The 14118-nt window shown below is 50.0% G+C and overlaps 1 protein-coding gene across 6 annotated transcripts in view; it reads left to right on the top strand.

Annotated features, from left to right (window-relative positions):
• KLHL12 (kelch like family member 12) overlaps window positions 1-14118 on the top strand; it is a 30173-nt gene that overhangs the window by 8523 nt on the left and 7532 nt on the right. For all 6 annotated transcript variants that reach the window (XM_029572881.1, XM_029572878.1, XM_029572882.1 and 3 more), the window contains 2 exons: window positions 4907-5013; window positions 7025-7220. In XM_029572881.1, coding sequence (XP_029428741.1) covers window positions 4907-5013; window positions 7025-7220 — 303 coding nt within the window. The remainder of the gene's footprint in view (window positions 1-4906; window positions 5014-7024; window positions 7221-14118) is intronic.

Raw genomic sequence — 14118 nt, 5'->3', positions numbered from 1 at the left:
TGGGGGTCAGGAACCCCCTTCGCCGGCTGGGTCGGGACCATCCTGAGGGGCCTCGCGGCTCAGATGATTCAGACCTGGATGACCTGGAAGGATGGTCTTGGAGTTGGTCCAGGGTGGATCAGGATGACCCAGCAGATCTCATGGCGGATGTTGATCAGGACGGGGATAAGGACATGGCTGATCCGGAAGAGGTTCCGATAACGGAGGGAGATGGCCCGTAGATGGTTCATCTGTTCCATAAGGAGGAGTTGAGATCCCTGAATTCCCATGTTTGGAAGGAAATGGATATTAATTAATGTGGTCCAGGAAAAGTTGGACAATGACGGGTTGGATCCAGTTTTGATTGGACCGAGGAGCCTAAAAGAATCAAGAAGCTGGTGAACCAGGAATGGGACTTCCCAGAAGTGTGGCCCAAGGTGGCTAGAGCCGAAGCAAAGTTGTATCCCCTCATGGAGGATATCCTGCAGCTGCTGGTCACAGGGGTCACTAACAGGGTGACCATTCTGCTTACGGGTTTGGCAGCATTAAAGGATGCACAGGACTGTAAGCTAGAGACTCATCGGGAGAGGATGTTTGAAGTCTTGGCGCTGAGCCTGTGAGCAGCAATCTGAGGAAGTCTGATGCAGAGGGCCTGTTTATGTTGGGGTTAATAGCCAGGCAACTCAGGGGGAGGCCAGGACTGCATATGAAGCTGACACGCTTTGACTTGAGCTGGACTTTTTCCAGGAATATGGCCACAGTGGTCTCGATGCGACGTCTGCTGTGGTTACAGAATTGGTCAGCTGATATGTGGAAAACACAAAGATAGATGCCTTGATCTTTTTCAATGTTTGTTAAAGCAGAGACGTAGTCATAAAATGCCCGACTCAGGCCGAGTTTCGCAGCTCAACAGCCGCTGCCTTAAGGGGCATGTCCCTGCTCGCCCAGCTCTCCAGTTGCAGCGGTTTTTGTTCCAATAAGGGTTCTGCATTGTCTTTGAGGCAGAACCAGTGGTCCCGTAGGCAGCAGTCCTTTCGAGGCACCTGTAGAATTCCCTGAGAGGGCTCCGACCAGGGGGCTGGTGGTGGTACGGTTTCCCAATGAAGCCAGGCTGGTTCACTCTCTCTCGCGATGGCTGTGGAAGGATGTCTGTCACAGTGGACCAGGATTACCTCAGACCAATGGGTCCTAGAGGTAATAAAGGGTGGCTGTGCTTTAGAATCTTTTCGCCCCCATCATGGAAGCTTTTGTGGTGTCTCATTGCATTGTCTGAGGCAAGCAAGCAGTGATTCAGGACATGTTATGTCTCCTTCAGCTGCTGGCACGATAGGACCTGAGGCAGCCAGAGAGCTCGGTCGCGGGAGGTACTCGATTGATTGTGTCATGCCAAAAAAGGAAGGAGCTTTTCATTCCATTCTTGATCTGTAAAAAGTGGAATGTGATACTACGAGTTCCCTGTTTTTTCGTATGGAAATGTTGCGGATGGTGATAGCGGCAGTTTGTCATGGAGTTTTTTGGCCTCGCTGGACTTGACGGAAGCCTATCTGCACATATCCTGTCAGGAAGAACATCAAAGTTTTCTTCATGCTATGGTTCTGGGGTAACTTCTCCAGTTTTGGACCCTCCTGTTCGGTTTGGCGACTGCACCTCGTATGTTCTCAAAGGTGATGGTGGTGGTGGCAGCGTTTCTCCTCAGGGAGGGGATCCTAGGTCATACTTATCTGGATGATTGGCTTATCTGAGAGAAATTGGAGGATGTATGCCAGCAATCTGTGCGCACGATGCTGGATGTGCTGCAGTCCTTGAGCTGGGTGGTGAATTTGGCGAAGAGTCACCTGAGCCCTACCCAGATGCTGGAATACTTGTGGGCGAAGTTCAATATTCAGCTGGGCAGAGTGTTTCTCACCTCGGAAAGGATTCTGAAGTCACAATCCCAGGTGGTGCGGATTTTGCGGATGCCAGTGCCCAGGGCTTGGGATTATCTTCAGGTCCTGAGTTCAATGGCATCTACATCGAATTTGGTGCCATGGGCTTTTACCCACATGCGCCCCTCTACAGGAGGCAATGCTGTCACGCTGTAATCCGTTGTCTGAGAAGTTTCATCGGGCTTTACTGCTGCAGGATACTTCCAGGTCCAGTCTCTCGTGGTGGCTGTCTCAGCCCATTTTGGAGAAAGAGATGGGCCCGGAGGTTCTGGACTGGGTTATAGGGATCACGGATACCAGCCTCAAGAGTTGGGGGAGCGATCTGTCAAGAATGGCTGGCCCAAGGGCTGTGGTTGCCAGTGGAAGCATCCTGGTCTATCAATCGCTTGGAAACAAGAGCAGTGTGCAGGGCGTTGGTGGAATTCCTTCCACAAGTCCAAGGTCGAATGGCCAGAGTGTTTTTGGACAATGTGACAATGGTGGCTTATATCAATCGGCAAGTGGGAGCAAAGAGTCGCGCGGTTGCCCAAGGAGCCCAGGACCTTCTTGCCTGGGTGGAGCAACATTTTGCAGGGGATAGCCACTTCACATGTTGCGGGAGTGGACAATGTACAGGCGGACTATTTGAGCAGGCAACAGGTGGACCCAGGAGAATGGGAGCTGTCAGAGGAGGCCTTCGGCCATATCCAGTCTCGTTGGGGCAGTCCTCGTCTGGATCTGATGGCGTCAAGGAGAAATGCCAAGGCAGCAAGTTTCTTTAGTCGCAGACAATAGATCGCAGCCGAGGGCATAGACGCTTGGGTTCTTCCATGGCAGACAAGGATCCAGCTGTACGTGTTCCTTCCATGATTGCTAATGGGTCGTGCGTTTAGGCGCTTCGAGATGCATCCGGGCCAGGTGGTACTGGTGGTGCCAGAGAGGCTGCATCATCTGTGGTTCATGGATCTGGTTCAGCGCACAATCAACGAGTCCCTGAGATTGGCTCATTTGCAGGGGCTGTTAAGGTAAGATCCTATTTTCTCGGATTGGGCAGATCACTTTTGTCTCGTGACTTGACTTTTGAGAGCAGGCGCTTGCAACAAAAAGGATACTCTGAGCTCGTGATTTTCAAGGGCTTAGTTTACAATTCCTTGCGGGTTCAGAAGTATACTCCAGGGAAAAGGTCATTGGCCTCACATCTGGATGATGTGAGGTTTTTGAAGAGGGTTGAGCTTTTGCAGCCACCGGTGCATAGATTGGGTCCGACGTGAAGTGTAAACTTGGTCTTGTGGGTGCTTTGTGAGCCTCCATTTTGAGCCATTGAGGAAAGCGTTGTTAAAGGACCTCATGCTTAAGGTAGTATTTTTGGTGACGATTTCTTTGTGGAGAAGGATCTCTGAGCTGCAGGCTTTATCCTGTGGGGAGCCATTTCTGAAGATTTCGGATTAGTCTTTGCACAATGTACCCATGGTACCCTCGTTCCTATCTAATGTGGTATCTTCTTTTCACCTGAATTGTCTTCCCGAATTGGTCTGCTGAGTCGCCAGAGGCAAAGGTCACAAACAGTTTTCGGCGGCCAGATCATTTGTTTGTATTATTTGGAGGTGCCAGAAATGGATGCAAGGTCTCCAAGGGCACGATAGTGCATTGGGTGAAGGAAGCTATTGTTTCGGCCTACTTTTGTAAGGGGAGAAGAATTCCAGGCAGCGTCGTGGGCGGAGTGTCGGTTAGTGTCGCCGCAGGAGATTTGTAGAGCGGTGACGCGGTCTTCTCCTCGCACTTTATCTTACTGTTTCCATTTAGATGTTCAGGCTCCAGGAGAGCCGACCTTTGAAGTGTGTTGAGAGTTGGTCTTTCGCAGGCCTGCCCAGTGTAGGGGTGCTTTGGTACATCACTCTTGTCTGGACTGATCTGAGGTATGAACTGTAGAGGAAAATTTGGTTCTTACCTGCTAATTTTTGTTCTTGAAGTACCACAGATCAGTCCAGAGACCCAGCCCTTTAATGTTCTCAAGACCGTTATGGCAAGTCCGTGTTCTGGCAAGCCTGCTGGGAAGGACGGTCAGAATGTATATGTACAGAGCCGAAAGAAGTTTGCCAGGTTTTGGTTAGCCCCTTGGGTTGATTTATAGTTTTTCTGTTTGGGAGGCTCCAATTTTTGGGTTTGGTGTTCGCCCTCACTTAGGGCGTTTTTGAGTTGTTGAGTTGTTACTCTGTATAGTTGGCTTGGGTACAGGTCAGTAGTGAGGGACTGAGGCGGCACTCTCAGATGTGTAGAACCCCTGCAACATTTTTATTCTCTGCCTCCATCTGCTGGTAGGGATGCAAAACCCACAGCCAAGCCGCCATTTTACTTTCAGAAATTAGCGCCTGCCCAAAGGTCAGTGTTAATTTCTCCAGACACCGGGAAAGTGCACAGAAAAGCAGTAAAGACTGCTTTTCTGTGCACCCTCCGACTTAATATCATGGCGATATTAAGTCGGAGGTCCCAAAAGTTACAAAAAGTAAAAAAAAAAATAAAAAAAAATTTGAAATCGGCCCACGGCTCTCAGGTTGAAAACTGGACGCTCAATTTTGCCGGTGTCCGGTTTCTGAACCCATGGCTGTCAGCAGGCTCGAGAACCGACGCCGGCAAAATTGAGTGTCAGCTGTCAAACCCGCTGACAGCCGCCGCTCCTATCTAAAAAGAGGCGCTAGGGACGCGCTAGTGTCCCTAGCGCCTCTTTTTACCGCCGGACCTAATTTAAATAAATTAATTTAGTGAATTGCGCGCACAGGAGAGCGGGCGTTCGCCCGCTCTCCCGTGACTTTTACTGTATCAGCCCGTGAGTGATCACATGTTGGGGTGGTCCTGGAGCAGCTGTCCTGCAGGACTGAAGCTCTTGATCACGAATGTGTAGCTGCAATCCCAGTGGGGACTGTTTTAAATTGATGAACGAAAAGAATTATCTTATGGGCTAGACACTCAGCATTTTGGAGAACATTTGTTTGCTAATTGCTGCTGCTTTGTTCTGTGGCTGTTAGGCGCTAACGAAGTGCTGCTTGTGATTGGAGGCTTCGGCAGTCAGCAGTCCCCCATCGATGTTGTGGAGAAATACGACCCGAAAACCCAAGAGTGGAGCTTCTTACCGGTAAGAAGGGATTGCCCCGAGGCCAACTGGAAACGCAGAGTCAGGATTTGGGGTGCTCGTTAGCTTAGATATTGTCCACATACAGATGTAATACGTGCAGTCACAGAGATAGAAATACTTGTGCCTTGTTATAATGGGCAGCAAGCATGGAGACCTTCAGTCCATCGATCTCTGAGTGGTGTCTTTCTCAGCCATAGAAGGCTTAGCATGTCCATGCTTTTTCTTAAAGCATGGCTGTCTGGAAAGTAAGCCCCTGAGGGAATTCAGAACATTCTTGGGACCCCAATTAATTTCCTACTGTTACCGATCTCCAAAGCTCTGCTGGATTAGCCCTACAGCATGATTTTCTGCACGAGTTCAGGGGAAGACTTACTGTAACATGACATTAGGCAGTGTTGAAATGACAAGGACCTGCGGCGACATCAGAGCTGGAAAAAAACCCTGAACTGAAAAGCTGTTCAACCAAGGATTTCATCAGGGAAGGATGTAGGTACCAAAATAGGCTTTTTCTCCTCCTCCTCTGAAATGGTACAAGCAAAGGTTCATGTTTTGCCTTGACATTGGTCTTCCTGTTTTGAAGGCAGGTTCTGCTCAGGTGCACTTTCTGAGAGGGGCCACGCCCTCCGCCTGGCAGTCTCCACTCCCTCTGGGTGGAGAGGTTTCTGCTCATTCCCACCTTGCTGGGAATGATGGGAGTGGAAGCTGCTGGAAAGCTAACCAGTGCCTGCTGCGGGAGCTGCTCTCTGTTCCTCAGACTGCCATGCGGAGGGTGTGGCCATCACTATTCCCACACAGTGCACCACAGAGGTGGGCTCTTGTATCCTGGGTTTTAGCTTTCTATGCACACAGATTTTTATTGCTCTGCAGGCACAGACTGCAGTAATCAAATGTTCATGTTCTATGAATTGATTTACTAATATCTTTTAGTTCTCCAGGTTTCTAGACAAACCTTCTTAGTAGATAACACAAGGGAAAATCCTTCTGATTTATTTCACGTCCCCTTTTGGTATCCTGGATATACCAACTTTTTTTTTTTTAACAAGGCAATTTGCTCCTGTTTTTTGGGCTTCCAGCTCAATTGAAGCCGAGGCTGGGAGCTGGCACCACGAGCCTTCATTCGCATCCACCTGTAGATTTTGACTCTGTTTTACATTTCCTCCAAACTCAATTAGCACTGGCCCGGAGCTGGGCCAGGCACCAGGGCTCCCTTCTTTACCCTGTTATCATGGGCCCTCAATCTGGCCACTAGGTGTCTCCCTTGAGCTATGACCCGCCCCTTCCCCACCAGGGGCTGTGAACACTGCCTCCCCAGACCAATATAATCTTTACTTGCGATTTCTGTCTAGGACTGGTTCATGCCTGATGACCTCTTCAATCATAGATCAGTGCTCTGATCACTACACACACATGCTCACTCTCCTGGGGAGAGATTTAACTGTAGAACCCCCCCCCCCCCCTGTGTGCATGAAGTGGGAAGCGTAGAACTGTTCCTGGATAGGGCAGCTCAGTTTGGGGACCCTGTGCTTTGAGCCTCTTTTCCTCCTTCCTGCCAGCAGGAGGAGAATGACATTTGTTACGTGCATCTGCCGACTTCAGCCTGAAGTCCAAACATGCAGGGCTGAAAGAGTCCCATGAGACTGCACAGCCCAAGTGTCTATAGGGTCCCCTGCCTTCAGACTTAGGTTGAAGCTGGCACAAGATGAGGCAGGCACAGATAAATGCTGCCAGTGGCAAGGAGGAGAGGAGAGCGAATCATGCTGAGGAAAGGGGGGAGGAATATGCACAAGTGTGTATGCATTTGGAGGGGGGAAGGGATGCCCTGGATAGTCTGTTCCCTGTACGTACCCAGATCAGTCCAGACTTCTGGCTTTTGCCTCCGAACCAATTTTCCTATTTACTCCATCCTCAGCAGTCCCCCCCGCCCTCAGAATCTGCTGTGTTGCATCTCTCTCCTAGGTGATATGCTGCTATGTACAGTCTTTTCCAAGTTGCCCTCTCTCCCTTCTCTCAGAGCATTACCCGTAAACGCCGATACGTCGCCACTGTGTCCCTTAATGACCGCGTCTACGTGATTGGTGGCTATGACGGCCGCTCCCGCCTCAGTTCAGTGGAATGCTTGGACTATACTTCGGAGGAGGATGGTGTCTGGTACTCCGTGGCTCCCATGAATGTGCGGCGAGGTCTGGCAGGGGCCACAACCTTTGGAGGTACCCAAGCACTGGTTTCATGTAGAGCCTTGTGCGCTGGTGTGGAGGAGTTTTATACTCATGTGTGTTTATAAATAGTTCATAGTAATAATGCTCTCACAGAGAGCATACAGTTATATAACCAGTTAGGCTGAAAGAAGACTAGATCCTGTCATGTTCACCCTTTCTCTCGCTGCCTAACAGCTCTTTCATACCTAGAGTGCCTGAATGAGGCGTCATGAAAGGCAGAATATGCAGGCAAAATGTTATCAATGTGAAAAGAATTGGGTCTGAATCGCATCCGAATGAAGACTGCCAGCTCTTTTGTATGATGAGGGTGTCTGACTTGCTAATTTTTTGGCCCTATGTCTTAGTACCTGTCTGATCTTTTCTCCTGTTTAAATCTAGAATTGTGCCGGGAGTGGCTGGGGATGCAGCTGAGGCCCGGGGCAGAAGGAACCTTTAGCATCACGCGATAGACACAGACAGGTGTGTGGCAGAGCTGTGCTGGGCTCCAGAGGAAGCTGATGCAAGTCCCTGGGCCAGGAGCACTGTCGCCATGACTGTAAAAGAGGTGGAGATAAAGGGGAAACGAGTCACTTACCTTCCATTCACTCCCCAGTGCAGTGAGCAGGACCAGGGCAGGTTAGAGAAACACCCAAAATGGGAGGCAACATGACTGTTCCTGAACATACTCCGATCAGTCCAGACAAGTGGGCTTTACCTCCCTACCAGCAGATGGAGACAGAGAGCAAAACTTTGAGGCACTGCTACATAACAGAGAGTGCCACCTGCAGTCCCCTCAGTATTCCTCTGTTTCCAGCAGATGGTAGAGGTACAAACCTGCAGTCTAGAAAAGAAAAACAAAAAAAAGAAAAGAAGTTAGTTAGTTTAGGGTTACGGAGAAGAAGTCAGAAGCTCACTGAGGTGTTAGGCTCCTTCGTAGACCATCCCTTAGGTGGAGCCAGGGTGACCCGGCGGTTGGAAACCCCTGTCTTGGCTTCGTCCGCAGTGCATCAGAGGGTCCATAGCCAGGGGACTGTCTCCCTCGAGGTAAGAGATGATGCTGACGGAGGACCCTCTTCAGCTCCAGCCTGGCAGAACTGTGGGTTCCTGCTCCCAGATCAGCATGAGCATGAGGGGCAGGAAGGCCAGTTTGAGGCTTGGTGGTGGAAGGACCTTGGACATCGGAGCTGTCTATCCTTACAGTGAGGTGGGAGGGCTGTTTGGCTGCGTTTGCTCGGTGACCCGGGGGTCTGGGGGTTCACGGAGGCCGGCGCCAAGGCGGACTTTTTTGGGGCTGCGGGTGTGGCTCGAATTTTCCTGCACGACACCTGTCGGTGAGGGCGGCTGTGGCCTGTGCAGCTTTTTGTATGCCGGCGAGAACGGTGCTTCAGTTGCGGCTATGGCTCTGGGTGCTGTCCACATGCCATTGATTTCAGTGCGGGATGGAACAGTGCGGCGCTTTACTGCATGGATGGCCTAGTTAGGTCGGATGCTGCGTGGCGGCCAGCTGCGTTTGGGGTACATGAAAATGGCACCAAAGCCTTGGATAGTGGCTTGCTGTGTCTGTGGGCTCTGATCGGCGCATCTGAATGTCCATTCCTTCTGCGTTGAATGCACAGCAGGGGAAGGAGGGCTCTTCTGCCAAGGGGCGGGGGAGGTCGTCTGCGGCCTGTTCCGTGGTGGATCGCATGCAGGGACTCGCGGCCACCGAATCAGAGATTCCCCCCACCTCTTTCTTGAGGCAGTCTGATTCTATTAAACATTTTAGGAAACATGATAACCTATTTATTTAATTTAACTTACTTTTAATTATTTTTTGGTTAAATTTTAGTTTTCTTTTATCTTGTACATTTTTTATTCTTTGATGTTTTTTGCATTTTGATTTTATTTTAATTTGAGACTGAAGAATTTTATGACTTTGTCTGATTTCTGTTTTAACCTTGTCTCATTTTGTTAATTTTATGATTGTGTATGTTTCCGATGTTCATTGCTCAGGCCTATTTTGTTGAGCGATTCATAAATCCAATAAATGTAAATGATGGAGGAGGGGTTTCTGATTTCACCCTGCGAGGGCAGGGGATGGGTGACCCGGAGGAGGGTAGGGCTATGGCTAAGCTTTACCCCCTGAGGGAAGAGACTTTGTACCTCCTGAGGGTTCCCAAAGTGGATGCAGCAGTATCGTTGGTGACCAAGAAGACGACAATTGCAGTGGCTGGTGCCGCCACCCTAAAGGATGTACAGGACGCAAGTTGGAAATCCAGCTGAAGCAGATGTTTGAGGTGACTGCGTTGAGTCTACGGGCTGCTGTTGTGCCAGCTTGATGCAGAGAGAGCCTGTCTGTGTTGGGTGCAGAAGGCCCAAGAACAAGCGGTGACTGGAGAAGGCAGTGCATTGCAGTCGGCCCACCTGGAGGCGGGAGTGGCTTATGTAGTGGATGCTCTGTATGATTTGGTGCGCAAATCGGCTAGAAGCTTGGTTTCAGTGTTGGCAGCCCAAAGACGTCTGTGGTGTTGCAGTTGGTCGGCAGATATGTGGTCCAAGGCCAAGCTCTGTAATCTCCCCTTTAAAGGGAAGCTTCTCTTTGGGGATGATTTGGATCAGTTAATGAAGCCGTTGGGCTAGTTGAAAGGGAACAGGTTGCCGGAGGGTAAGAGAACCAGTAAGAAGGTCTTTCCAGCCCGAGTCTGGTTGCGGGATTCGTGCAGATTTCTGTCAGGCAAGACCTCCACCAGTTCAGCTTCAAAACAGGGTGAGGGTCGTCAGTCCTTTCGTGGAGCCTGCAGGTCTTCCAGAGATGGAGTTGGTCAGGGGATCATTGGCGGAAAGTCAACTCAATGAAGCCAGGCTAGCCATAGGGGAGGCTTCTAGAGTTGCATATCATAGTCCCGTTCTGCAGGGGGAACAGGGGAAGGGAAGGTACTCCATTTACTTTGTGTTCCCCAAAAAAAGGAGGGCACATTTTGTCCCATTCTTGATCTGCAGAAGGTGAACTGGGTCCTTTGGATTCCGCGATTTCAGATGAAGACATTGAGCACCATCATCGCAGCAGTTCACAAGGGAGAGTTCCTGGTGTCTTTAGACCTGACAGAAGCATACCAGCATATTCCTATTTGGGAGGAACATCAAAGGTTTCTTTGGTTCATGGTGCTGGGGCAGCATTTTCAGTTCAGGGCTCTCCCCTTTGGCCTGGCGACCTTGGCATGAAATTTCACCAAGGTGATGATGGCAGTAGCAGCAACTCTACACAAGTACGGAATGTTGGTGCATCCATACCTGAATGATTGGCTTATTTGGGCAAAATCAAAGAAGGAATGCAAGCGGTCCCTTCAGAGAGTGATGAACACTTTATGGTCGCTGGGTTGGGTCATAAACATGGCGAAGAGCCACCTGGCGCCGACTCAATCCTTGGAATATCTGGGGTCCCACTTTGTACGCAGAGGGGCAGGGTATTCCTGTCAGTGGATCACGTGGTAAAGCTACAGGTGCAGGTGGTGCGTCTTCTTTGGCTCTCAGTTCTGACAGTGTGGGACTATTTGCAAGTTCTGAAGTCCATGGCGACCACATTGGATTTGGTACCATGGGCGTTCGTGCATATGCAACCTCAACGTGCACTCCTATCCAAGTGGAATCCGGTGTCTGAGGAGTACCATCTGCATTTGCCCCTACTACGAGAATCCAGGTCCAGTCTATCATGGTGGCTGTCACATCGTAATTTGGAAAAGGAAGCGGATTTGGAGCCCCCAGTCTCCATGGTGGTCACCACAGATGTCAGTCTCACAGCTTGGATCACTCTGCTCAAGGGCTTTGGTCTCCAAGGGAGAAGTCCTGGTCCATCAGTCGTCTCGAGATGAGGGTGGTCCGGCAAGCCCTGGAAGCCTTCCTTCCACTTGTCAGGAGTCAGATGGTTTGTGTATTCTCAGACAATGCGACAGCGGTGGCATACATCAATCACTAAAGTGGAATGAAGAGTCAGGCGGTGGCGCTGGAAGATTGATGGTTGTTTGCATGGGCAGAGCACCATCTCGAGGGCATAGCGGCCTCACACGTGATGGGTGTTGACAACGTGCAGGCAGATTTCCTCAGCAGGCAACAATTGGACCCAGTGGAATGGGAGTTATCTCAGGAAGCTTCGGATCACATCTGTGCCAGGTGGGGCCCCGTTCGAGCTGGTGCGGAGAGCGATGTTGAAGGATTTTACTCTGACGGTGGTGTTTCTGGTGGCCATCTGTTCTGCTAGACAGATTTCGAAGTTGCAGGCTTTGCCCTGCAGGGATCCGTTTTTGAGGATTTACAATGACAAGGTCACATTGCGAATGGGTCCCTCCTTTTTGCCGAAGGTGGTGTCCTCGTTTCATCTTAATCAGTCGGTGGAGCTTCCGGGGTTTCCGGAATGGCTGAGAGATTCCCCACGGGACAGGGAGCTACACCTTTTAGACATGCGGCGGATCCTGTTGTGGTATTTAGAGGTTGGGAATGAGTTTCTCCGATCTGATCACCTTTTTGTACTTTTTTTGTAGCGAAAAAGGAGACAAGGCCTCGACAGCTACCATCTCGGTGACTTAAGGAGGCAATTTGCTTGGCTTACATTTGTAAAGGTCGCCAGGTGCCAGAGGGCTTAGGGCGCATTCTACAAGAGTGCAAGCAGCGTCCTAGGCTGAGTGTCGGCTGCTGTCACCCCAGGAGATTTGTAGGGCTGCGGTGTGGTCCTTGATTCATACTTTCACCAGACGAGGGCGCAAGACGAGGCGTCCTTTGGTGACAGTGTTCTGTGTGCGGGTCTTTCGGGTGCTTGGGTAATCTCACTTGTCTGGACTGATCTGGCTTATGTTTAGGAAAGGAAAATTGGTTCTTAAAGGCTGCTACTTTTTGTTCCTGTAATACCAAGGATCAGTCCAGAGACCCAATCTGTAGATGCCGAAAGACTGATTTTCCTGCCATGTTTTTACTGCACAAGCTTTTCTAGTTTGGTGCTGTTTGGCAGTGTGTACATAGTTTTCAGATACGTTGGTTTGGACGTGTTAGAGCTCCAGTTGAGGGGGGTTTCCAGCCCCATTGTTACTGTCGCCCAATAGAGGGGTTTAAAGATTAATCTTGGCTTGGACTTCAGGTGGCACACTCGGTTATGTTCTCTGTCTCCATCTGCTGGTAGGGAGGCAAAACCCACTTGTCTGGACTGATCTGTGGTATTACAGGTATGAAAATTAGCAGGTAAGAATCAGTTTTCCTTTTCAGGCCCTGCCGCTCCACTGTGATTTCTGCACTGCACATGGCTTGATCACCAGTGGGACTGGAGTAAGCTATGATGTCCATTTACTTTAACCGGCACTCAAAATGGAAAATAGCCCCAGGAATGGTTTCACGCAGTGTACCTGTATCTCTCTCTCTCTCTCTCTCTCTCTCCATCCCTGCCATTTCTCCCATCATCTCATTGTATTTCTTCCCGCCACCTCCAGAGGTTCCAGGGCAGGAGCAGTGCAAGTCGGCCTTCTCTTCTTTCTATGTAGGCTTGGAGGGACAGCTGCCTGCTTTCCCCCCTCCTCCTGGAGCCAAGGGCCAGGCCAGCTGCTACCTCTTCTTTGGGCCCAGATCTAGGTCGGCTGATACCACTGTCTTCTGCGTGAGCCCAAATCTCTCTCTCATGCTCATTACCTATACTTACCCTCCCATCTCCCCCTCTCTCCTTTCTTAAACTGTGGCCTGTGCATTTTGCTTTCCCTTTCAGTCATGTGCACCCTACTCTCCTCCTTTTTTTAGTGAGGCTAGACAGGGCCAGTAACCCTGCTCCTTCCATGAATGGCCTTCCCCTGTCTCTCTCGCCCTCCTCTCCCCTTGCTGCACACATAGGCCACCATCCCCTTTCACTTCTCCTCTGCATTCTCTATCCCTTCATCGTGTGCCGCCTCCCTCTCCAGTCTGTTTTCCTCCCAGATGTTTTTGTATTGGCTCTCGCCATGCTTTCTCTCCTCTATCCTGTCCTCTTCTCATGCGGTCTCTTCATTTCCTCTCCTCCTTGGGCCCTGTTGTCTGCTGGTGACAGCAGAGGCTGTGGAGGGAGAGGGATCCCTACCTTAGCAGCGGTGGTTGGAGGAAGAGTGAGATTTCTTATCCCAAAATCAGTGTGGGTAGAAGCAGAAAGCATAGTAGATAGGATAGGAAGTCCCCCCAACTCTGGTGGCAGAGGTTCCAAGGGTAAGGGAAAAGGTCTCTTCCACAGCGGCACCAGGCGCCATGGTGTGGAAACGGGACTAAGATCTTTCTCCCCCTGCTGCAGCAGCAGCAGAGACTGGGGGTGAGGAGGGGAGGCAGGGGGCTGTTGGAGTAGGATCTTTTGCTTGCAGCAGCCGAGGCAAGAGATGATGCTGACGAGGACCCTCGTCAGCTCCGGCCTGGCAGAGCTGTGGGTTCCTGCTCCCAGATCAGCCTGAGCATGTGTTGCAGGGGTCAGCAGGTAGTGGGACACTGTTCCTGTCCATTTCAAGCACTGACTAAAGTCACACATCGAAGTTAGTGCAGAAAATGGGGGATAATACGAAATCCTGATGCATAGTATGCAGATGCCAGGTTTTAAAATCTGCAGTCTCCTACAGTCAGTCATTGTGGAGTACGATATTACATCCATAATATTAACATGCAGTACAGTATAACACAGTGAATATAACACACACATTTACAAAGTAAAAGCTTTAATAAAATAGTGCTTTCACCTTCCTAAATATTTTAATTTCATTAATGCACTGCAGTTCTTTTGCTAGCACTTTCCATAGAACAGGAGCTAGTAACTCTTAATATTTTTTATTTTCTTTACTATATAAATCTGTAGTTTTCTAAACTGCTTTGATTTGCTTGGTGAAAGGTGCTATATTAAGATACATGAGCTAAATTGATATTGATTTATGATTTTGGCTTATGTACG

This window comes from Rhinatrema bivittatum, chromosome 12 (assembly GCF_901001135.1).
Source record: "Rhinatrema bivittatum chromosome 12, aRhiBiv1.1, whole genome shotgun sequence".
NCBI lineage: Eukaryota > Metazoa > Chordata > Amphibia > Gymnophiona > Rhinatrematidae > Rhinatrema > Rhinatrema bivittatum.
This window is presented reverse-complemented; position numbering and strand designations above follow the sequence as displayed.